Source organism: Buteo buteo, chromosome 25 (assembly GCF_964188355.1).
Source record: "Buteo buteo chromosome 25, bButBut1.hap1.1, whole genome shotgun sequence".
Lineage (NCBI taxonomy): Eukaryota > Metazoa > Chordata > Aves > Accipitriformes > Accipitridae > Buteo > Buteo buteo.
Genome location: NC_134195.1, coordinates 6,985,381 through 7,010,260, shown reverse-complemented (window position 1 = coordinate 7,010,260; position 24,880 = coordinate 6,985,381). Strand labels below are relative to the sequence as shown.

The 24,880-nt window shown below is 43.1% G+C and overlaps 3 protein-coding genes across 6 annotated transcripts in view; 2 read left to right on the top strand and 1 right to left on the bottom strand.

The window, feature by feature from the left end:
• Nucleotides 1–2,490, top strand: part of NPAS2 (neuronal PAS domain protein 2) — a 108,980-nt gene extending 106,490 nt beyond the window's left edge. For all 3 annotated transcript variants that reach the window (XM_075057287.1, XM_075057286.1, XM_075057285.1), the window contains exon 21: nucleotides 983–2,490. In XM_075057287.1, the coding sequence (XP_074913388.1) occupies nucleotides 983–1,165 (183 nt within the window). In that variant the 3' untranslated portion in view covers nucleotides 1,166–2,490. The remainder of the gene's footprint in view (nucleotides 1–982) is intronic.
• A 2,376-nt stretch (nucleotides 2,491–4,866) lies between these two features.
• Nucleotides 4,867–10,417, top strand: RPL31 (ribosomal protein L31). Its single transcript, XM_075057457.1, has 5 exons — nucleotides 4,867–4,938; nucleotides 5,676–5,792; nucleotides 7,429–7,554; nucleotides 9,706–9,818; nucleotides 10,351–10,417. The coding sequence occupies exons 2-5, from the start codon at nucleotides 5,686–5,688 to the stop codon at nucleotides 10,380–10,382; spliced, it is 378 nt and encodes a 125-aa protein (XP_074913558.1). The 5' UTR covers nucleotides 4,867–4,938; nucleotides 5,676–5,685; the 3' UTR covers nucleotides 10,383–10,417.
• A 555-nt stretch (nucleotides 10,418–10,972) lies between these two features.
• Nucleotides 10,973–24,880, bottom strand: part of TBC1D8 (TBC1 domain family member 8) — a 50,398-nt gene continuing 36,490 nt past the window's right edge. For both annotated transcript variants that reach the window (XM_075057454.1, XM_075057455.1), the window contains exons 10-20: nucleotides 24,375–24,589; nucleotides 23,440–23,557; nucleotides 18,873–19,158; nucleotides 18,233–18,362; nucleotides 17,836–17,934; nucleotides 17,205–17,273; nucleotides 15,613–15,853; nucleotides 14,268–14,333; nucleotides 13,546–13,635; nucleotides 13,281–13,381; nucleotides 10,973–11,943 (exon numbers count right to left, since the gene is read on the bottom strand). In XM_075057454.1, coding sequence (XP_074913555.1) covers nucleotides 11,485–11,943; nucleotides 13,281–13,381; nucleotides 13,546–13,635; nucleotides 14,268–14,333; nucleotides 15,613–15,853; nucleotides 17,205–17,273; nucleotides 17,836–17,934; nucleotides 18,233–18,362; nucleotides 18,873–19,158; nucleotides 23,440–23,557; nucleotides 24,375–24,589 — 1,874 coding nt within the window. In that variant the 3' untranslated portion in view covers nucleotides 10,973–11,484. The remainder of the gene's footprint in view (nucleotides 11,944–13,280; nucleotides 13,382–13,545; nucleotides 13,636–14,267; nucleotides 14,334–15,612; nucleotides 15,854–17,204; nucleotides 17,274–17,835; nucleotides 17,935–18,232; nucleotides 18,363–18,872; nucleotides 19,159–23,439; nucleotides 23,558–24,374; nucleotides 24,590–24,880) is intronic.

The window sequence follows — 24,880 nt, the reverse complement described above, 5'->3', positions numbered from 1 at the left end:
TTTAAAAGGAAATTGCTAATTCTGTACTGGAAACAGAATCAGATTATCCTGGTTATATTTATAGTGTATTTCTAGAGGGAGAAAATTGCTGCCTTAGGATTTATTCTGTACCTTTTATTCAGTATAAAATTTGCTTAGTTTACAAGTCGAAAGATGATTTTTAATTACCAGCATTGACATAAAATGAGATCTGGATCAGATATCTGGATCCCTTCAGTAAATTAACATATTTTCTCAACTCCACAAGGCAAAGAAGATAAACTGGAGCACATTGCCTGAAAGAACCAGGTGATTTGAAGATGTAAAAATACTTATTTTTTGACCTAATTCAACACATACTAAAGTAAAGGGGAAGGGGGGAAATGAGGTGTCTCTATATTAACACAAAAGGAGCTGAACTGAGTCTATAAAACCTGATCATACATCCACTGGCATCACTGAAACAGCATCATCAACCTCAAATGATTAAACTCTTGTTATTGAAATGAAATCCTTATCATAGCTGAGAATTAATGAAAAAACTATGGCAGATACCATTCCAAATAAAAGCATCTGCAAAATTCACACCGACTTCACCACTGCAAGGTCACACCCTACTGTAAACTCACAAAAAGGAAAGCCTAGAAGGGACAGCATGTGGTACACCAGGATCCCCTCTTTCATTTCTGTTTCATTTCTATCATCCCTGTCATTTCTGACACGTTCACCCACCCTGTTCCAAAACAGGCTTTCCAGGATAACCTGCAAATCCTAGGCAGTGCATTCCTATTAGAAAACCTTTCTCAGTGTCTAACTGTAACGTTCTTTGTTGCAATTTATGTCCATTTCTTCTAGCATTAGGTAAGCTAACCCCATGCCAAACAGCCCCAGAAATAAAAGCCAGCAAACTAGTAGTATTTTTTAAGCACACTGTACATTGAGGACTAAGAGCTTTAACATGTGAAAGACTCGAACACCACGATGAATTTTATTTTATCTGTAGGTGCAAACACCAAGTTCTTTGCACAATGAGCAACCTGATTCTTTGCTCCTGCCATCTTACTCACCACAGCAAGGAAATATGGGGTATCATCAGACACAGCAGCAGCAGCAGCAGCAGCAACTAACATCAAGAAGAAGCAATAGCTTATCAGAATCATCAAATTTACCACAGCCACTGCGATAGAGTCCCACCAGCACAATCGATACACGATTAGCTTTAACCAATGGGCACACGGGGCAGAAGAGAATGACTTTCTACTTACTGTTTTGGCTTTTGCACAAGCATTTCTTTCAAAGCTCTATGACAGAAGTATGCCACAGAGTGCAGACTGCCACGGACAGTGCATTTACGGCATGCTGGATTCAGTCTGCGCTGTCTCGTGAGTACAGTACGTACTGACAGAGCAAAATAAAAAGGAACACTATCCTGTGCAGCCTCCATCACCAATGGGTGCGCAGGAGGAGGCGTTCAATCTTGGCGTGTCACTCTGAAAGCTATCTGGCAATTCCAAAAGACTGTCGACAGACTCATGAGGTACTTGGCCTTCACTGTTTCAGTTCTTCTTTTGTGTATGAAAAGCACTGCATCAAAGGTCTATTGAGGAGAGAACAAGAGATTATTTTTATTATGATTATTGTTATTATTTTGCACAACTGCACAGAGGACAAAACCTAGGCACTTTCTGTAAAGAGAAGTTTGTTTCCTTATTCTTGTGGCCAAATTAGCACATCCAATGGAGGAGAAAGCCCAGTCATTGGTGAAGATGGTCTACAGCTCATAACCCTTGATTTAGAATCTGAAAAGTATTATGCAGCTTACCCTAACTGTTCTTCATTACTAAAGACCAAACCAACGAAAAACCACAACCCACACTGGACTGTTTTCTGAATTGTGATTGCAAAGGAGAACTCGAATTGTAAGCACAATCATGCAACTCTCCAATAGTACAACATGGATCCTTCTTCAACCTAAACTCACCCACTGCAAGTCTCTGAGAAATATGCACTGTGTTTTGGCCCACTGACTCGGGATGCTGCAGACTATTACATATCTCTTTCATTATAACATTTAGGATTGAATTTTCCTTTGGGGGGAAAAAAAGAAATGCACTTTTCGCTTTTTTTGTATGTTTTCTGTTGATATGTTTCTAAGAAAGATTTTATGTAATTATTAAATAAAAAGTAGTGTATTGTACAGCTGTTGTAATATGACCTATTTCTATATAAAATAAAATTATATGGAATTATGTGGAAATTATTTTGTATATGAAATATCAACTCATTTCACAAGTATAAAGATTGTGCTTGTGCTTTTTTGTGAGTGGATATTTTGTAATAAACTAATGAATTAGAAATGTTTTTGTGACGGGAACTACTGTTTCATGCTATATACAACTCAAACTATTATTTTTTTCCATTTAATGATGGAGTTGTCTTTATTTGTAGAATAAAATAAAATAGCCAAAAGGCTTTATTGCAGGACTTGCACACATTTTCCTGTGGCTGTTCAAATATGTGATTCACTTTAGATTTTTAATATTAGCCGTAGCCTTGCACAGTGTTTTGCACCCAGTTAGGAAAAACACGTATTATCCTATGGGATCTGTGGCATGGCACAGACAACGAGAATGGTAGCTCAGGAAGTTGTATTAGCTGCTAGCCCAGACAGCTCATTTTAAGCTCCTTTAAAACTTTAAAGACCTCAGGCAGCTCTGTACTTCCAAGCAAATGGTTTTAGATTAGGACAAAACAGATGGTTTAAAGAATGGTTTGACCCAGCATGTACCAGGGCTTTGACCCAGCATATACCAGGCCTTTGACCCACACCCAGCTTCAGTGTTTTAAGACATTGCTGTCCTGAGTTTTCTGATACATCTCTGCTGGAACCACTACCATGCCCACACTGTAGACAGTCTGGCTTCCACTTTGGCATCCTTGTGCAGACTCTTTTTCATGTTAAATTCAAACTGACGACAGGATTGAGCAGCCAAGGTACAGGTCTGCTCTCCCTCTGCTGACTCTGCTGCAGGAGCAGCAACTTCCAACACAGAACAAGGTGGATAACTGAGCACAGTAACGTTTTCATTCACCGTGGCAAGACTGAAAGGGAACATCCCTCAGGGCAGCTTGCAGCCACCTGAGCCAGCGTTAGCTTCAAGAGAGTGTAGACCATGTTGCCCTTCCTGCCCTTCAGTACCAAGGATCACATCACGAGGGCCCACATGTTCAGCTCTGGTTTCTAGGCCATAGAGGAACAATGGAGATAATTGGACTGGGAGCTGGAAATGGTAGAAGTAAACTTTCCAAGAAATGAAAAAGGTTCATTTGCCCTGAGTTTTGCAAAAGCTGATCTCCTGAAGGAAACCCACTGGCAAAATGACCCTGCTGTTTCCACAGCAAGACAGGCTGGTAACACTGATCAGTACACGTGTATTTCAGTTCGTACAATCCCTTTGTTTTACTTCATTGAAGGAAGATGAGGGAATCAAGTATCTGGTCTCTAAAAAGTGTTTAGAGATCAGATCTGGTCTCTAAGAAAGTGTTTTTAACTACTAACTTTAGGTACCAGCCTGAGTTAGCCTGCTCATCTCTTTAAATTGTTGCATTCAGTGAAGCAAGAGTGACCCCACCAGATGAAGATTAAAAAGCTAAACCCTAAGGTGCTTTCACTTAATGTCTGAAGAAACCTTTCTCTTTCCATTAACTGTAGACAAACCTAAGCAAAGGCCAGTTGGCTGAGTTAAGAGGCCAGCTTCATAAATTCCACCCAATCCTGTAAGGGCTTATTCTGGGAAAGGGAAGGAGAAATCTGTAGGCGAAAATGTTCACGCAGGAGAGAGGCAATGAAGGAACATGAGCACCTCAGAGGAAATACCTGCAGAAGCAGCACTTGATGAATCTCAACTACTACGATGGAAGTCACAGGAAGAGAAATTCCTTTTAAGAATTTGTTTTACTCTCAGGGATAGTTGTAATACACCCACATCTCTCCTGATTGCCAGTGGGTATGTCCAAACCAAGCTCAGCCTCGGAGCAAACACTTCTCTCTGTAAAGCCAGCAGCGCTGTAAGCTGTTAACAGGGAGAAGCTGCAAATAGGGTGGGGTTGCCTTCTAATGAGCCGGCTTATTATGTTGTTCGAAGGATACAGGGCACTTGCAAGAACAGCTTTACATCAATACCTAGTTTTTCATGGTGCGTCTCATTTCTTCCCTGTACGCATGTTCTGGTTTTAGATTATTGCACGCATGCAACGCAACGCCAGTCCTCTTCATAAAGCTGGGTTGTTGTTCCAGTTACAACTGAGACCTGGCTCGTTCCAACATAAATCACTCAGCGTGGGTCATTTTTCCAGGCAGGTGGGACAGACAGGGTGGTTACCCCAGACTCCCACCCCGCGCTGCCGTACCGCCCTTCCGTCTCAGCAGCAGGAGCCGCAGGCCTGGAGAGGGCAATCCGCCCGCTACACCCACGACCATCGAGGTCCCCGTACAACGCACCACCCGCAGCGTTCCCAGACAGGGGCCAAGCAGGCGGGCAGCTACCTCAGGGGCCGCCATGTCCCTGGCTCCGTTGGCGAACCCTACCTCAGGGGGATTCGGCTGGGGGCTGCGCCAGCAGCAACTCTCGGCTCGGGAGAGCCGGGGACCGCTCCCCCCCCCAGGGTCAGCGGATCCCCCCGAGGGTCAGCGGACCCCCCCCGGGCTGTGTGTGTGTGGGAGCGGGGGCCGTGCGTGGAAGCAGCCGCGGGTTCCCGCCCGCTCCCTCCCCGCTCCCGGCTGACAGGCGCCGAGCCCTCAGGCGCATGCGCGGCCGCCCGCCGGCCTGAGCCCCTCCCTCCGCCCCGGCGCGCGCCTCTCCGGGTTGGCGCCGGCGCAGTCGCCCGCCCCGCATCCCGGAAGGGCTCCTCGTTCCCACAGTGCCTTGCGCGCTCCTTTCCGGCCTGTACCCGGGCGGGGTGAGTGGCCGTTGCCGGGGGTTGGCCTGCCGAATCCGCTTCCATCTACCTTGCAGACCCCGCGGCGGGAGGGATTCCTTGGTCTGGGCCGGCGCGGGGGGCGGTCCGGTGCGGGAGGTACCGGGTGGTACCTCTCGGCGGGTCCGCGTTCGGCGGGGCTGGGGCCCATCTCCCTGCCCCCCCCCCCTCCCCGCCCCGGGCCTGCGCTGAGCCGGGCAGGGCGCAGGCCCGGGGAGGCCTGCGGGGCACTTGTGGGGGGGGGACGGCCCCGGCTGGGCCTTGGCGAGGGAGGGGGGAAGCCGTAGGCCGCCGTCAGTCCCTGGAAGGAGCCTCTGTGGCAGCGTCGTCTCCTTTCCGGGACGGGCTGAGCTGCCCTTCTGGGTCGCCTTGGAGAAGGAAGGGGTTTGGACACACAGAAGCAGGACGGGGTGGTCTTAGGGGCGCTTGGGGCTGGCCAGGAGCCCGGTCTTCACGGGGAGTAGTAGAGGAGTCTCAGACATGTTTCACGTTTCTGTCGGGGAGATGAGAGTAATTAATGCATGTGTGATGCTGAAAAGTTGCCGTGTCAAATCCGCAACTGGTGCAACCCCGGGGATGAATTAAGCTTAAGTTTGAAGTTTCTTACTGCGGGAATTGTGTGGTTTGTAGGGAGCTGGGGACGATGGGAGGGAAGGTGACCGGGGAAAAGTCTGAGGGAAGTTGGGTCTGCGTTTGATGCGTGCATGGATGCCTTTCAGCGTTGCTCAGATGGCTCCTGCAAAGAAAGGTGGCGAGAAGAAGAAGGGACGCTCTGCCATCAATGAGGTGGTAACTAGGGAATATACCATCAACATTCACAAACGGATCCATGGCGTGTAAGTTCTTCTTTTTATCAGTGAAATCGGCCTTTTGTAAAGTGGTGTTTGGAGGTGGGTTCACTCGGTTTTAAACGGCAGAGAACGACAGTCCTTACCGGCACCGATGCTCATGCGTGATGTTTTAGTCCCTTATGCTACAGTTGTGTCCCGAGGAAGCAGCTCCGTACCTCTGCAGACCTACACTTAGCATGTGGCTTTCAGGAACAAGCATGTTTCTTTTTTTGTGAGTGTTCCTGGACTTAATTTGGAGTTAGATCTATTTACCTCTGTGCACAGGTCGTCATTCTTTCCCAAGCAAAGTTTAAAGTTTTGCCCACTGTAGTAAGTCTTAGAAATTAAATATTGTTGTAATCAAATGATTGGCTCCATGCTTATCACTAAATTGTGTGAGGTGTAAATTGGGGTGTGATTTGAGTTAAACAGTATTTGTTCTGTGTAGATGAGGGTAACTTTTTACCTGACAAAATGTTGAACCTTATACAATTGTGTAGTAGTAAAATGCTTGAGAGGACTTGTTGAGAAAATATGTCTCGCTTTGATTCGCTTTGTATGTATATGCCTACAGTCAGGTGGAAGAAAACTATATCCAAATCAAAACAATTGGTGGTGAAATTGCTGAAGTTAACTTAGAATAGGAGAGAAAAGAGACAGTGGTCTATTGCAAAACTGTGGGTGAGGATGGGAGGCAGTGGCGCCTTTAAATGGCAATAAGATGTTCTGGCCTTGCCTCTTGATTGTTTATGGCAATTCAGTCTATTTTTAATGCTGATGATCCTGCTATCCACTTTTTCTTTTTGGGTTATCCTCTTTTGTTTTTTGGTGTGAAGTACTAGGGGTGAAATACTTTTTGTTCAACACTTGTCTCACTTGTAATCACTTGCCTGCTTCTGATTTCTAGCACTAAATATCAACAGCAGCATGCAAGTAATACTAAATATAACCCACTGTGGGACCTCTGACACTACTTAACACTAGTTGCATGTCACAGTGTGGGTATAATATATATGACAAAACACTCACAGTGCAGCAGCTGTAACTTTTAGTGTAAATGCCCAGTCATGCAGAATCTGTCCATAATAGGCATGAGACAAGCTATACTTGTAGAAAAAACAGTTCTGATGGTGGTGATTTTGGTGCAGTCCTGCTAATGTGAAGAAAGTAATGATCAAATACTCTTTAGCAGAAACTGTTATTCAGAATAGCATCAGTTTTGTTCTTCTGCCATTTATTTTGATACTGATAACAATTCTGTCAAGTTTGTTGCACTGCTTTTCTCATAGGCCTTTGATCCAGAATATCTGTGAAATCTCTGATCTCTTCAGTAATATTGTGAAAAGTTTTAATGTCAACATGTTTGAGTAAGACTTAAGATCTGGGAGATCTTGCAGGTGCAAAATTTTACTGAAATTATTCTGTGCAAGTATATGTGGTTTCTATTAGGCATAGACATTAAGGTTAACAGCTACCTATGAGAGTAAAGGTCTAGTCATACTATGATGCAGGTGTTGAACTGCAGTTGAACACAGTTCTTTGGATTGTATGTTTAGACAATGTCAGCGGTCGAGTGCTGCAACAAGTATCCAATGCTGACAGTTTCCTGAAGTTAAAGAAATGGCTCTTGTGTTTGTCCTAGGGGCTTCAAGAAACGAGCACCGCGTGCTCTCAAGGAAATCCGTAAATTTGCGATGAAAGAAATGGGTACTCCTGATGTTCGCATTGACACCAGATTGAACAAAGCAGTCTGGGCTAAAGGAATAAGGTATGTTTCTGCAACTTTCCTTTTTGGGTGAGGAAGAACCTTGTAACTGTGTATGTGGAGGTACAGGATTTGGAGGGGCAGAAAAATTTGTATACTTCTTGCAGTATTTGCATTTTCTTTGCAAATGCTTCCCTTCTTATAATGTGCATGCCAAGCTAATCTTTCTGTTGCCTCTGCTCTGGTCAGCTCCCTCAGCGTATTTGTAGCAAAGCTTCAGTAAACTCTGGAATTGAAGGAACTTCCTCCTACCTCTAATAAGAGTAAAGCAAAGGAAAGAAGGAATGCGAGTTTGGGGGCAGAGGACAGGGGGAGAGAAAGGATTGGAGTATTGTAATACTGCAGCACCCCAGTCCCTATTGCAGCAGACAGTTTTTAGAAACATGGCTTTTTAGTGATACCTACAGTCCCAGGCTAGGTACCTGGGATTTGTGTAGTCTGAAGAGGACTAGGTTTCAAAGCATGCTGAATTGATAAATGCTACACAAGGAAGTAATGAGCTGTGTTTTAAATAGGGCCATTAATCTTGTCTTGAAGGTACAAATGATAAGTAATTGGGGGGCCAAAAAATTACAACTTCAGTTAAATCACTGATACAGAGGCAGCTGATTTGGTTTGACGTATGTGAAGACATTCCAAAAGGACTCCTGCGAGGAGTGGGACGACTTAAACCATAATAAAAGGTTAACTGGTAGGGATTAATACTGTGAGTGATGCACTGGATACACATAAACCCTTGTTTTAAACCATGTCTTCTAGGAATTGGATTCCTAAGTCTAGCCTATGACATATTTATAATCCCTTACCTGGAGTTGTGTGCTTAGGCCAACCCTTCCTTCAAAAACAGAGTGGGAAGATAGGACTAAGTTACTGTGTCTTCTGGGCAGGGGTTCTTTCCTTCCTGTTGAGCTGTTCCAGTTCATATGCAATGATGAAGTAGCAATTGAGCCAGGTGACAGCATAACTTCAGGGCTTAGTAGTGAGGCTACTAACCAAGACTTCCGTACATTAACTGGTAGAAGTGCCGTCTGTGGAGCAAGGAGTCATCACATCTGTCTTTCCAGTGTGAGTTTAGCTGCATTTTTCACTAGTTAGTTAGAATAGATAATGTATGCAAAGTAAAATACCTTCCTCTGGAAGGATGAGGAGAGGCTAAAATCACCATGTCACCTAGTATGATAGTCAATGATCTAAGTAAAGTAGTGAAAAATGCTTTTGACTTGTTTCAAGAAGGGAGTAAATCACAGCAACTTCCTGTGTCTTGATTACTGCATCAATCTGATTTAGTAATTATGCTCTTGAGAACATACAGCAAGGAGGAAGTTTCTTCACATATTCTATGGAGCAAAGTACTCTGAACAGGAGTTTCCCAAACCCCTGGGTTCATTTGAGGTGGGAGGTTACTTGAAAAATGGTGGGACAAATAATTTTGTGCCTTCCCTCAGCAGCATATTTTGGACAGTGTTAGGGGGAGGATGCTAAGCTGTGACTTGCCTATTTACAAACCAAATCATCTAAGTGATTTATTTGTGGTTCCATGGGCTTTGTGAGGAAGAGATGTTAATTTATTGTATGCCCATTAATAAGATCTTGATTCGGGTCTAATGCTTACTAGAATTTCCACATGACTTCTGGCGTACAGATTGGGCAGTACTCTGACTCAGCAGGGGCCTCGGGCTTTCAGAACAGATTGTTGAGGGTTTTTTCCTCACTGTTTTCTATTCTTGTAAGAAATGCTTGTTAGTAACAGCTGCTTGCTGATCATATTCACGCTGTGCTTCATGATCATCTTCATAGTGTATTTCCTGGATCAGTAGTGGACTGATGATGCACTTCTGACTTCATACTCCCACTGGATTATGGATTCATCTTACTCAAGGCTCAGTAAAACCTTACCTGCTCACTTTAACAAAACTAAAAACCAAAACAATAAGCTCCTCTTAAGGCAAACAGTACAATTGCTAAGGTAGAGGATTTTGCTTTTCTTAGGATGCTGAGATAGAAACAGAATTGACTCATCATGTCTTTGCACAAATAGGCAAAGCTTGAGAATATGAGGGGGGGGTAGTAATCATGGAGGAAATAACTTTTCTATGAAATTAGCAGGTTTCAATACATATTTTACTGAAAATTAATCTGTCACCTTCATTATAGGAATGTTCCTTACCGTATCCGTGTGCGTTTGTCCAGAAAGCGCAATGAGGATGAAGATTCACCAAACAAGCTATACACACTGGTTACCTATGTACCAGTCACAACTTTTAAAGGTAAGGTTCCATGCCATCTCTCTTCCTCCATGCCATGTTTTTCTGAACAAGTAGCAAAGTGGGACAGGTCCTCCTGCAATGCAAAATTCCAATGAAGGTGTCAAACTGCTGGTTTAAACTAGCTCTGCTGTAGAGAACAGGGCTGCTAGCTTGCCTGATCAGCATTAAAAAGTAAATACAGAATTTGGTGAAATAATCATGTAAATTTTGAGACAAAAAACCCCCCTGGCTGTAGATGCAGGGTAGTTTTGAGGTTTGTTTTCCCATATAAAGTACATCCTCTGCTGTCAAAAGCTCAAGCAGCTTAAGCCTTTTCTGCTTGTCAGTTGAGAAGCATCTTATTTGCAGAATTGATTTAACACGAAGTTTTGTTTTAACATTTGGTGAAATACTTGCATATATAGTTTGCTCTTCCAGATGTAGATCAGCAAATTAGCTTTGAAACTGTAGGTGCACTTTCTTGTGAAGACTTGCATGTACATAAAGGGAATTGTCCTAGTAATAGGTGGTGATACAATTTCTTGTTTTGCAGGTCTACAGACAGTCAATGTGGATGAAAATTAAACTGATTTTCATTACAATAAAAGGATAAAAAGAAAGTTTATTCCTAAGTTGTTTTTTTTATTGTCCAGTCTCTTCAAGCTCTCATCCATGAAGCATTGAGTTGAACAGGTGACAGCATCTTAAAGTATCTTGCTTTCTTTGGGCTTGTACATAATGATGTAATTTTCTTAAAGATAGTATAGACTGCTGTTACATATGAATGGAATAAGGAGGAGATGCAAATGTTCCCATGTGGTTTCAAAGTCCTAGTGTTTTTGTTTTGTTCCTGTGGGAATACAGAGCCACTACAAAGGTGTTTTAAGTTAAGGCCAAGTTTGTTAAAAACAAAACAAAAAAAACCCCCCAAACTGTTAGATCAATACTTCATATAGGTAATCTCTTGCGGATAAAGTAAACCCTGTATTTGGTCCCTCACTGGTCTCCTTGGCAGAATCAGTAGGCTTCTCCCAAGCAGGTCTGTGTGCTACACTGAAACATGGGGTTCTGACCAGTGAATTAATTGCAAGCGTGCTAGCTCAGGGAATTTGTTTAATGAAGTAGGGACTAAAGGCACTTACTTTCCATAAATCAATAAATACTGTCAATCTGAGTCTAGTACAAAAAGGGTTTATTGAAAAGTGCATGTTTTCACAGACCAACATCAGAAGCACAGTCCATGTACACTTAACATTTCAGCAAGACATACAAATTGGAATACAATCAAATATATTAAAATAGTTTCAATTACCAGCATTGAAACAGTTTTCAGTATTAGTGCAAAAAAGGCAACCCAAACAAACTGCGGACAGTAGCTGAGAAGTGTTTTCCCCTGTTTAAAAAAAAAAAAAGGACAACTGGAGCCAGCCTCTGCTTTCCCAATGCGGAAGAGGGCTTCAGTGTCTTCACACTGTAGACAGATGTTTCCTTTTACATTCAAAACAAGAACATAATTAATAAATCAATGGCACAAAACAAACCTACACACGCTTTAGCTTTTAAAGCTCTTAAAGTGAAAACCACAGACCAACAAATTGTTTATCAAAAGTCCACTGCGAACTGAAAGCCTTTTACAGTATGTGCTTTGGCATCATTTCAGTGCATTTCATTTTTGACAGGTTTGCTACTACTGTGCGTTTAGTTTTGTCTGTTCACCCCGTGACTGGCAGCTCATTCCATTTGTTTTGAGGCTGTACTGATTTAGCTTTGCATTCTCAAGTTTTGGCTTCAGTTCTAAGGGTTTTTCAAAGAAGTTAACTAACGACTGTTCAGTCAAGAGGGATGCTAAAATATGTTCAAAAGAGACAGTCCAGTCCCCTTCAGTCACAGGTGAAGGTCGAGAGTCTTTGTGAGGGGTCTTCACAGTGTCAGTAAAAACAGCATCCTGGTCCGAAGCAGAGGCCTCAGGCTGCAAGTCCTCAGTGAACTCGTCTGATCCGCTCCCCAGGCTGATGCTTCTTTGTCCTACTTCTCCAATCTGAAGTAACAGTGTGGTCACAGTGGCAATGGCTTGATACAAATCATTCTCCTCTGGATCTTCATGAAACATGCTATACAAGGTTTTGCAGAACTGAATGAACTCCCTCTGTAAAGGATGAAAAACCAAAATCAAACTACTGAACAGCCACGCTACGGGTAACTAGGAGTTGGGCAAGGGCACAGTACTGCGAAGGAAGGCAGAATGCTGTGTACATTCGTATGCTCATTTATAACTTCTGCCTGATTTTAAAAAAATGCTAGTAAAGGGATTTCAAACCCCACTGATGCTAGGAAATGTTGGTGCTGCAAATCGAAAAGGGAGCAGAGCAGAAAAGTATTTTGCTGCCTTGATAAAGGAGATCAGGACCTCCCAGATGACCAAAGGGGAAGCGAGATACCAGGCAAGGGATATGATCCGTTACTGGTGGGAAACTCATGGCTGTTACACAGAATGAGTTGCAACTGAAGTAGCGATCCACAGGCCTGCAAGCCACTGCCCTTCTGCTGTTTCTCCCATCTTTTCCCAGCTCTCCTACTAATAAAATTCAGGCATTTTCCCTGCCCAACCGCTTTCTCTCCTTCCTTCCCTTGCTCAACCGTCACAGATGATGATCAGGCTAGAGAGGATGTTTCCATGTCCTATTCTGAAATTTGTGAGCCCTCAAGTTTCATGCAGTCATAGGATGGCTGATTCAGGGTGGAAAGGAGTGCAGAAGTTCAGTCAAGTGATGCCTTTGTGAGAGGTTATGTGGCCGTGCTGAGCTGACAGGTCAGGTACATGCCACCCATTTGAAACTTCACTTGCCAACACCAGCACAGAAGGGATTCTGGGCGTAGTCCCATCTTTCTTTGCATGTCCGTACGTCTGTTTTACGAATACGGGACCCTTTTCCCTCAGGTAGATTTCCTTATGCCAACAACATACACAAGGCTCTACTGGCATTAGGGAGGGGATGCTAAGATGATGAGAGCCCTCAGCTGTCTTACTTCATGCAGTTCTAGTCAGTGTTTGGCTAAGACAGGGCAAGTCCCAGTTGGTGACAGACTAAGAAAGAAGTTACCGGTTTGGTGGACAGGAGGTCAGGGAAGACAGAATAGCAATATGGATTCTCGGGAATTCTTTGGGCTTAGGAGGAGGGCTTTTTCCAGCCTCCATCAGCCTGTTTTCCAGCCTGTTACGCTGCAGGTAAGGGTGATATTGTGAAATTCTTTCTATTCACCAGCCCGTCTGAGGAGAATGAGCTGCTAGAAAGGTAGCTGGTAGTTTTTAAACACCTGCTCCCTGGATCACAGGAGCCCAGTCCTTGATACCTAAAGGACTGAATCTAAGCTCAGGCTGAAGTTACGCTTTCCCAGAAAGAGCTAAAGTGTTGTATTCGGTCATTTCATTTTCAAGTACTCTCCACTTTTTTAAAAACAGACTACAGCCTCTAACGTACATACCTGGCTCATTTTTGGCAATTCTTTTTCAGTTTTAGTATCCTTTTCTTTGGCTAGATCCTTCAGCATCTGCTTCAACTGCTTTTGGTAATCTACTGCATCACCTTTTTTGGAGCAGACACAAAAAGGAGAATTAGTTTTCAAGTCACTGGAGTAAATTGACGTTTCAAAAATAAACTGCAGAGAGCAGAGATAATAGAGCAGGGTTAACAAATGGAAAGTTGGTTATCTTATATGCATATGCATTAGAGAACCATTTTGGACATACCATTTGATTTTCCAATGACTAGTGGTCTTGAAGTTGACAGCAAAGGATTCTTTAATGGCGACTGGCTGTCTCGTTCATTTTCTGTGAGAGCTATCCAAAAAAAAAGTAACAAATGTAATGATTAATCCTTCAAATGCTGCATAATGGTTATTTAAGTTTTTAAAATCTACATATTTGAAGAAAGCAAAATAATTGGGCAAAGATGTTTTTAAACAGTACTTCATTAAATCATACTGTAAAATTATGTTAATGTAAGTAAGACTGGTGCTGCAGTGAGAGAGTCGGAAGTTTGCCAAGAATGGCACATTTAATTAAAAACTTTGCACAGAGAAAGTACCACAGAATTTTGTCACCTAATGAGAACTGGATCAAGATGTGATACGGAGATTTCTACTGTACACGGAATATCAGTCATCCAAAAATGCTACTTCAGTTCATATTTTGTCTAGAAGTAACCATATAATTGACTGCAAAAGATCTCTGAATGCAGCAGATGTGAGCCTTGACATTGTATATCTATAAATTTCATCCAAGAAGGTTTTAAAATTACTGGAGTAATTTTTTAAATGCAGTGAGCATAATTACAAATGCACATCCTATATGCTCCCAGCTGAAGGAAGCAAGGTAGGTAGGGTTCTTCATTAAGCAGTCTTTTCCCAAAAGCTTTAAGCAAGAGATTTTGGGGGGAAACTGAGGTATTCATTCCCTTTCAGATTTCTTACCCGGTGGGATATGCAGCTTATATAGTAGCTTTATCTTTTCATTCATTTCTCCATTATACATAACATCTGCAAGGAAAAAAAAGAACAAGAAGGAAATGGACCAGAGCATTTACTTCCACAGTTTAAAATAAATCAGGTGCCTCTCTGTGCACAAAAGATAATTGTTTGCATGGACAATACATGAAAACATATGGCCAGTATATCACATCAAAATATTTTAAGTTGTGCCTGTCCATGAGGAACAGCAGTTGAGAGCCATCTGGTTTGGTCTTTGTTGTTGTAAAATAGACTGGGAGTACCTAACCCTATGGAGCTTCAGCATCGTTTAAAAATATCAAGGCGCATGGCAGGGAATCTAGCAAAGGCTGTTTGCTGCCACAGATTAACAGGAATGGGAGAGGGGAGAGAGAGAGACAACTGGCCCCCTTTGGGGCCATCATATTATTAGTATTTCTCCCCTTCAGCCCTTACTGCTGCTCTATAGAATAAGCCCAAAGGAAATAACTACTTCACATGTAATACAATTCATATTTTCAATGACCAGTAGAAATGAGATTTTAAACTTTCAAATGCACTGAAATACTGTGAAGAACTTTTTTTTTTTTTTAAAGTTGTATCCCTCTAAGAATCAAAATCCAACAACAATATAATACTGGGTGCCTTGGTTCACATAAAAAATTCTAAAATACTTAAGTGGTGAGAATATGGATTTACTGAGTTTTACTGAAGCTCTGAATGTTGATTCAGTTTTTTTCAAGCGGCATCAGGCAAAAGTTGAGATGTGGCACTTCCTTCTTCAGCCAGAGTTTGGGACAGGCAGCCTCATCTCATTAGAACAGCTGGTGGCCTCAAAACCAACTCTCGTGTAGCTCTCAGTCCCTGCTGGCCACATTTTTTTGTTCTGCTTACCATCAACACACAAGGCAAGCAGCAGTCAGTTGTGTAAGGTTAAGTCTTCAAGAAGCAGTTACAAAGAGGTATACTGAGATTTCAAAGGTATACTGAGAGCAACAATCCAGTAGAGAGGATTTTCTAGCATTCCATGCAGACCCAAGTATAATTCTAATTCATAAAATATTTTCAACAAAATTACTGCTGTCCGAGAAATCAAATATTTTAATACAATATTCAATCATGTCCTTAGGCTGTCTTTTAAATCTAATCAACTTCAGGTGATTGGAACACAAAAAATTAGTAAAGGTCACTGGTTAGGCTAATTACCAGCCCAAGAAAACCATCTGCCCGCATCCTCCCCTGCCAGTTGTATGGCATTTTAACATCCCTGTCTCGCCCGTGTACCATCTCCCCCCTCTGCCCACCTTCCACCCCAAAGGGGAGCCAGTACCTAAGCAGCTGGCAAGCCCCTTGAATTCAATCAGCCGGTCCATGTTCTCATCCAGGAGCCGGAATGTCCTTTGGGCGAGGACGTCAGTGTGCTCCCCGCAGGTCCAGGGCGAGACCAGCCTGTACAGGTTGGCGAACTGCTGGGCATCGATGCGGTACTGCTCGGCATACGGTCTGCTGGGGTCGTGTTGCTCGACAACCGGACTCGTCATTTCCCAGTAACACCTTATTAAATGTTCCCTCTAGGAGAAATCAGAGGCGGGAGAGGGGGGATTGCGGTGTGCAGTATCAGAGAGAGCATAACCAGCAGAAAAAGGCATTCATGTCAAGGTATGCTGGAAACGCTCAAAATTCTCTTTGCGCGAGGTGTTACAACAATACCAAGACCATTCCTGTGAGAAAAAGCAAAGTATGAATCTTTAATTAGAGCAGCCAAGCACTCTTATGATTTCCAATGGACAATTAATAAATTTGAAGGGAGACTGGGCAGGTTCTTGGAAGAAATTCACTGCAGGCTACTCAAAGTCCCAGGATGTCTCTAACCAGCCAAAGGTACAGAGGGTTGGAGAAAATCCAGGGCAAGCATTATACAGGCTTCACCTGCTCATTTATTCTCTCTCAGACCTCTCCATTTGGATACTGTCCCTGTTAAGTCTTCCCTTAGGGACAGGCTGATGCAAAACAAAGAGTCCTAACAAAACAAGCTGTCCCGGGGGAGCAAGAGACCTAACGAAGAAGGAACCACCACCAAGGAACGAAATGAGGAAAGGGGAAGAGTGCAAGCCAGTCAAAGCTCCAACACAGCAGCAAGGAGGAGGAGGGAAGGACTGAAGAGCAAGCCCCAGCAGCATCGTCTTACTAATGGAGGGAGGATACAGCTGGGCTTAGCCACAAGGCTACACAGCACTAAGAACACACCACAGTCATATTCTCAGTATCCTATGTATTCTACGAACAATTAAGTCCGAACACAAAATTAAGTCCATTAAGGGTGATAATTACATGCTTGGACCTCTAAATCAAGTATAGTTGTATAAGCTTAGATGTCCCTGTCTCCAAGAAACTTTTATAATAGTACTTTCGAACATCAGCTCGACAGAAAGGAACTGAAGTAGAAACTGCTTTTAGTTCTAAAAAAAAAAATAAATAAATAAAACTATTAGAAAAGTGGGAACAAAGAGCAAGGACACAAGTTTGTGGGGATGTTTTTCCACCATGGAAAACAATCTGCCTTTAAAGAGCATTAAGAGAGCAGGACTGAAAAGTACTGCAGAGCTCCCAGTGAGCAGAGCTACCTATTATTTAATTTATTCTGCTCATGAAAGCTACCAGAACCTAATTTCTCATGGACCATTTCCAAGCAGCACGTTAGAAAGGAAACTCTGAAGCAATTCTCCTTTGAAGGATCAGTACATTACTATTCCTCTTTAACAACTGGGCAACCACAGAAAGGACAAAAATTACAAGGTCCCATCTGAATAGTACCGCTCAGGGAGAGGACACGAGGTCCAAGGCAGCTCTGCAAAGTGACAGCTGGAAGTTACACCCAGAAGCCTCAGATAGGTGCATCCCTTTCTTTTCAGGGAGACTAACCTTGAACAAGTCATACAATTCCTCTAAATCTTCAGGAAGAATCGAAACATCTGGGATGACAACTCGGAGCTTAAAAAGAAAGAAAATCCTGTTAGTGACAATCTTTTCTCCCATCACCACTGACATGGGCAGGACCACGAGCCCCGCAGGGACTGTATTTATGTGGTACAGCTGAAAACCGCAGTATTGAAAAATCTTTGCAATTTTTCCCCATTCTTTAGGTTCACTGGTTGGACAGGTCTGTGAAAAGAGAAATCCCTCAAGGGCTATTAGAAACAAAGACGGGAAGTCCCTAAGCTACAGGTCACAGGAGGATGGGGAAGCATTGCATCGCGCTCGCTCTCTTCTTACACTCTTCCCTGGGCATCTGCCTAGGGCCACGGTCAGAGACAAGGCACTGGGCTGGATGGTCCTGCAGTTGTTCTCAAGAATAAAGCCACCCTAGAAAATAATGCATGTGGCCACAAAAGAAACACCAAAGCCATCAGCATCCCAGGAAAGAGCTTTTTCCAATGTCAGTAACGATTCTTCCTTTTTTTCAAGATCTGGTGGTTTGTTTTAAAAAACAAAAGCCACCTGCCTCCAGAGAGAAGATGTTAAGCTACCACAGTCAAAACAATACCCTACTCACCACATTTTGCTTGGTTGTGTCTTCGTGGCTCTGCAGGACACGGATTCGGTGTTTGTAGCGCATGTGCTCTATCTGTGCCACAGAGTGGTCTCCAAATTTCTACAAGGGAGGAACAGAAGTTTATTATTTTTGTAGTATTTCAGGATATTTGTATTTCTCATTTACTGGAAATATAACTTTTAAAGTATTGTGAGTCCTTGAAGAAAAAGCATACCCAGTCTCTAATTGACCTGTCAGTGTAGTTATTTGTACTACACCCAGCCTTGTGCATTTGAGCACTTAGTCACAGAATCTGTAAAGATGTGTATTAACTTTCAGAACATACTTGTTGAATTTAACCTTTTTCTTTTTTAAAATTCTAACTTAACTGACCAGTAGACAGGGAGCAGTATTTTACCTCATAGGAGTCATGAATCAGGTTAGCTATTTCAGTCACCGGAGAGGCTTCCTGGTCATCGCTGAAGAACGCATGGTGATTACCAATAGGTGGCAGAGGGCTTTCCTCGTTTTTGACATGTTCTAAAAACCTGAAGGGAAGAAATATAAGCAACACCAATTACTCTGCACTGCGCTCTTCTCAATATAAATAAGCAAACAAGTCTTATGGCTCAGACTTAGAAATAAGTTGTTTTTCGGGCTGCTAGGCTTTTAAAAAAATGCCTTCATGATTACTCATCCAAGGAACAGCAAGCCAGCCAAATGACTAAATGCTGCCCAAGGAAGAAAACTTCTGTCTCCTTGAAGTCTGGAGCAGGAAGCCCGTCACTCTAGGGAAGGCATGAAGAGCAGCAGTAAATATTGCACATTGACGCAGTCGATGCATGTCTCGGCGCTGCCAGGAAATTTCACAGGACATCTACCCGTCCGATGTACAAAGCCCATTGTTTTAAGGCAGACACTGCGAAAGCAGCAGCAAGGCTGCACGGAGGGTCCCGCTGGTGCCTACAGAGCACTGTCGATATCGCAACGGCACCCAAATGCCTTTGTTTTACGGCAGAACGGTCTGTGATGGAAGGAGCACTCCTGCATGGCCATACCTGCTCAGGATCATCAGGGCCTGCCCATCGTCCTTGCTGTTACACAGATCCACGGCGTTGGCTTCCAGTATGGCCAAGCCCAGCTGGAAAATGGCTTTGATCCCATCATAGAAGAAGCAGTCCACAACATTCACAGCACTTTCCAGCGGCATGATGCTAAGGAAAAGGGTAAGGAACCACGAAAGAGAGATGGAAGCTAAGGTTGTCAGATCCTTCATATGTTCAGCCAGCTCTGGAAGTTGCTCTTTTATAAGCTCTTCAAACACCGACTGGTCTACCTGAGCACCTGCAAGCCATAAAGAAACAGTATTAGCCAGGACTGACGCAGGAAAAAATATTCTTTAAAGCTAATGATTGCTGTCAACTATCAACTCCAAGACTTTCTTAAAACTTAAACTGACAAGATACGCACACATCTACAATGAAAAATCCCATTATCCTCCCGCTGTGATCTCAGCCCCAACCCTCATGTCCGTAATCCTTACTGTACAACTGTCTGCAAAAAGACTATGTTGATTCTCCTAAGTGCCTTTAGGGTGCAATGAAATAGTAATAGCAGCAGCTGTTGGTTTTGGCTAAAAGAGCACATAATAATTATGTGCTAGCGAAAGCAATCTTAAAGCATTTTACTGTTCGACTTGGGATCTATGCAATGAAAATAAGACAGTACACATTCCTCTCCAGTGTATGTACTCAAGCAAGCAAGCAGTAGAGCTTTCATTGTAAGTGAGAATATGTAAGATGGAAACCCAGAGATGACTACACACACTAAGCAGGAAGAAAAATAGGTACACATAAATGTATGCGCAGATATCAATGTATACTTACATGCATATATATAGATATAAAGAACAAAAGATTTCTGCAATGCCCAGGTATAAGCTTTCCTAACTGTACCAACCAGTCTTTCCAAAATGAGCAGATGTGGGCTCTGTTTCAGCTACTAGCTCGGTCCTGCTTTGTCAGCAGCTATTGTTGAATCAGTGTAGTTTCATATCGCTGAAGTTGCCTATGTCTACAAACCAGATCTGCCACATCAAGGGCTTTAACTGAAGACACTAGAAGTTAAAAATGTTCCTGAATACAAAATGCAGTTAGCTTTTCAATTATTTTGTCTTTCAAGTTAGTTCATTTCTTTCTCATAGTCCATATTCTGCTAATATTAGGAGACAACTTTAATTGCTATGAAATTCCTGAGACATGTATACCCTTAGCACTCAAAACTTGTTTTCCAGAAGCAGAATATAACCTGGACAATTTGTGGCAGGGAGCCAGCATCTTTCAGCTTTGCATCCAAATCATTAAAAAAAACCCCAACAACAAACCAGCTATGACATTTCTCAGTCTTAGAACTTTTCACATCAAGCCACAAAGAGCTTCTGCTGGTGGCTGAACAAACATTACAGCACCACAAATCAAAAATAAGTGCCCAAGGACACGCAAAGAGCTTTTGAGAAACACATCAAGCGTGGTGCTTTGCTTTCAAGAGAAAGCCCTCTCACATCAGATGGTCATAAATAAGAAGCGTAAAGAAAACAGAGGAGAAAATGGACTGGGGTTACTCAACAGAGGCCAGCTTTTGTTTTGTTTTTTTTTTAACAAGCTTAATACAAACAATTTAATAGGCAAAGTTAACACAGATCCATAAAACAGAGCTGGTTTTAGGGGTATTTGAAGGAAGCCAGAGACAGATAGACACATATAAAAAGATCATTCCAGACTCAGAGGCAGCACTGGCAAAAGCAGAGTTTTAAGAGGAATGTGCAAGGCTGCCCAGATCTTTCACAGATCTTATTATAATTAAGTGTTGACACCGTAGACGAAAGTCAAGCAGGTGCATTCGAAGTGGCTTTTATGCTCGTCTTTTCATTAGGCTCCCAGAAACCCTGAAATCTGAGCAACTGAATCTCTAATGTATTACAGCATGAAACCATGATGAGGTAGGAAAATGCCAGGGTATCTATTTAAAAAATTATGACCCAAGATGCAAACTAAATGACATCTCAAAGACTGAAAAGGCCAAATCAGAGAAATGAAATGAGGTTTTTGGTGTTTCAAGAATTCTAAGATCAAGATGATGACAGTCTAACAGATAAAGTGGGGTTAGATGGCCTGCTTGTTTATGCAAAGGATGGAAAAGTCATGGTAACATGAGAATAGGATATGCATGACCCTTGCCACCACTCTTGACCCAAGTACAACTTGTTTCTACCTTGCAGCTATCTGCTTATAATTTCCTCTATGCATTGCAGAAGGGAGAAGGATGGAGGGAGTTCCTGAAGGAGGAGATAATGGGTACCAGCCCCGCCTGCAGGGTCTTCCCGTTTGCAAGCAGTGAAACGATAAAAAGGCCTGTGAAAAGACAGAGTGGTCATAGCTGGCAAGGCTGAAGGAGGGAGATGGTCACATGATAAAAGTAAAAAGGTCGAGTAGGACTGGATTGCCTAAGTTTTGTAAGCAAAAATTATAAATAAATAAATAAATAATAGCTTTTGAATGTCATAAAGAAAAGGCCCAAGAGAAGATGGAGCTAAGAAGGCCTGTTAGAACCAAGGTCATTAATTCGGTAGCTGTTTTGACTGTAGGGATTACTGGCTGTCACTGAAGAGGAAAAGCGCAGTGGCAGGCACAAAGATCAGAGATCAACGAAGTTAGAGAGAGATCAAAATTTGGGCAACAATGTTGGCAGGGCAGACAAAGAGGAAAAGTTGGGTCTTGGAAGCATTATTCAGGAAGAAACAATACAAAGTTTAGACAAGAGCTGGTTGCAAATCAAAAAAAAAAAAGGTCAACTGAAATGCGAAGCCAAGAACACCAACTCAAGCAACAGGAACCAGGGGAGGGGCAGGGTGGAGAAGATCAGTAGCACCGATTTGGGCACGCTAAGGTCTAAGGTAAATCAAAGCTGCAGCAGTAACTGCTCAGTGAAGCAGTCGTGCTGCAAAACTACACTGCTGCCATTCGACTAGGGTGAGCAGGAGAACATCTAAGCTGAAGCCGCTGGTTCTTCGCACTGTGGTGAGCCATGGCAGTGCCTCTTCTAGAGTCACAGTACTCTTTCCTTTGGGTACAGAGGACAGGAAAACAGAGAGACAGGACAACCAAGACTATCAGCACTCAAACAATGTAGGCTGTAGCCACGGTGAGTGACAGGCAAGATACGAACCCCAAATTAAGTACAACTCAGGGCAGTGATACAGCCGGCCAAGTGGGACAACTCAAGTTTGTTTGGGTGTGGAGAATGCTACTTAGGGGCAATAACCCAGCAAGCACCAAAGTTATCAGTAACTCAAGGCAGGCTGATGCTATCTAGAAATTCACAAGGACAGATAAAGCTGTGTTTCTTTTTTAATCAAGGAAGGAGACAAACATGGATGTAAGTCATCAAGATAGCAGTTTAAAGTCACATTTGGAGACAAGAACCAAAATTCTGACAAGCAGGACAGTTACAGTGCCCAATCCACTAGTTGAAAATACCAATGGCATTTGAAGCACCACAAAACATCCTAAGCATCCAGCTAACTTTGGAATAACACTGCTTTAACTTACCTTACCTGCCAGTTCAGTGACAAGACTAACTGTGCAGCAGCACAGTGTCAGGAGGGAAGTACGACAATCCCATCCTCCAAGCAAAAGACTACAAATTTTCTCAGATGTCTCCTCCCACTCCCCAGGCAGCACAAGAGTGCCCACACCACTTGTAGCTCCCAGAACCACCACTGCCAGGGATTTCCTCCTATCCCCACCTCCTCACAAGTGACCCTGATCCCTCCCTTTGCTACGGCGATGGTGTAATGGCAGACACTGTAGCTAAAGAGTAAGGTTAGCATTAAAGAGGGAAAAGCTGTCAAACATTTCTGTAAGCGAAGGAAGTGATGTGACTTCAAAGAACAAATACTCTTTCCTGTATGCATACCTGCAATTACTGCGTCAAGCTGCTCAGCTCCTCTCTTTCTGTGCATGACGCAGACGTTCGCACAACAGTCTTAAAAATAGTTGCATTGCAACGAACAGCAGACACAGCACATGCAGTACAAGGCACGCACTGCAGAGGGACTTGGCTTATTTCTTAATTCAGCATCTCACATTCAGAGGGTTTTGTATCAGCCCGCATTACAAAGGGCCAGGTTAGATGCAAGCCTGTATTACTCCAGGAGCCAGGCAATGCAGACAGGTCAGATCAGAAATAGCTAACCTAGCAGATCTTTCCTAGGTTCATCTTAAACAGCTCAAGTCTCTAATACTGAACACTCCTAACTAAAACACGCAGGCTCTTCTATTTTTACCTAACAGGCAAAAGCGTCACTGCCTTCTGACCAACAGGAAAAAAAAAGACAAACCACGAAGTTGAGCATATAATTATAGTTGTTGCAGTTCAAACCCTTCAAACCAAAACCAACCCTAGCTGGAACCTAAGCAGCCACTGCTGCTGTCCCTGGACACCACACAACTCGGCAGACACCCTCACCCATGGGGTCTGGACCTCATAAGACCCTGAGCATTTTACTCACCCCAGTGCCACTCAGCTGCCCCTTCCCAGTCAGCAAGAAGAGAGATACGAGCTCACCTATCACTCGGTGGTTGAAGTAATCTGGCAGCATTCGCTCACACACAGCAACCAGCAGCCAAAAGGCTTCTTCCTCTTTGGCATACAACAGCAACACGGAGGTCAAAATATTCATAGACTTACAAGGGCAAGGAAGAAAATCGATTTGTTAGCGTCATCAAATCCTACTGACAAAAGCTAAATTGTAGCTATTTTTAAAGAAAGTAGCCTAACATGATGTAAACAACTAAAAAAAAAACCAGCCAGAGAAAGGTAATAAACAGCAAATACATAATTGCAACTCAAAGGCATAACAAGTTTTTCAAGCTTATGTATACTGCTTTTCATAAGAGCTATAGGAAACAATGGAGAGAAGCACAGTACTGGATTTGCCCAGATGCAAAGTAGGTAACTGAGAGGGCAAGATGTTTGGGGGCTGCCTTCCCCCCCTTCCTGTATCTGGACCAGTCTGATGTTAATCAGAATTCAGGGAGCTGCTCAGAAGGTAAAGTTACTGTTCTAGCTGGCCAGCTGGGCAAAGTACTTTCATAATTTGTCATCAGTTTTGGAAGAAAGGGGAAGAAATTTACTCCATTAAACCTCTGCTCCAGCGCTCTACGTGAATCTCATCTGTGCAGGCCAGTTTGCTTTGCGTTATCTCCAAGTATTGTGCAAGAAATGCACTTTTGAACAAACAGAAGCATCAGAAACTTTTTTTTTTAACTCTAAATTCAGTTTGCAAAATAATTTTGTTGAGCCAGAGCCTTTTGTTTAGCCTATGTACTTGTTTTCCAGAGTAAATGACATTTAATATCTAAAATTATATATTTTTCACAACTATAAAGACATTATTTATCAAAACCACCATGAAAAATACTCCCAAGAGAACGACAAAAGAGAAAGAGTGGAAAGAGGGGAAAAAAGCAGTGAGCATTATCCCGCTGGGAGTTTTTCACCTGGCAGTATCCTATTTTGGGGTTCCTGTGCGCGTACGCCGTGAGCACCCTTCTCAGGGCGGCTATCCCCGTCTCGCTCTGGAAGGCAGGGTGCTCGGGCAGCGAGCGGTGGAGGTCACGCTCGATCTCCTCCGTCGCCATACAGCACTTGCCCATGGATGCCTCCACCAAATGTACATAGTAACCGGGATGCGAGGCGAGATCCGTCACGGCGTCTGAAGGCAGCAGGAAGAGAGGAAGAGGCAAGTGGATTAGGATGACGCTAAACTTAGTGTTGTGGGAATTACTGCTCGAAAGGATGTAAGCAAGATGGTTTTCCCCAGCGTCTGTGAATTTAGTGAAATCTCCGGACCTAAAAGAAATAAAGTCCTAGCAGAATATGTGTCTTGAAAACAAATTAAATATTAGCAAAGCTTGTATGATGCAACATCATTCTAAACAGCTTAACATCAACATTGAGCAGAAAACTTCCCCAGCAGAAAGTATTACTGGGAGAAATGTACTCA

Excerpts from the sequence above, each read along its gene's own strand:
- RPL31 (XM_075057457.1), top strand. The coding sequence starts at position 5,686 with ATGGCTCCTGCAAAGAAAGGTGGCGAGAAGAAGAAGGGACGCTCTGCC. Across the intron at positions 5,793-7,428 it reads CACAAACGGATCCATGGCGT|GGGCTTCAAGAAACGAGCAC; the intron begins GTAAGTTCTTCT and ends TGTTTGTCCTAG. Across the intron at positions 9,819-10,350 it reads ACCAGTCACAACTTTTAAAG|GTCTACAGACAGTCAATGTG; the intron begins GTAAGGTTCCAT and ends CTTGTTTTGCAG.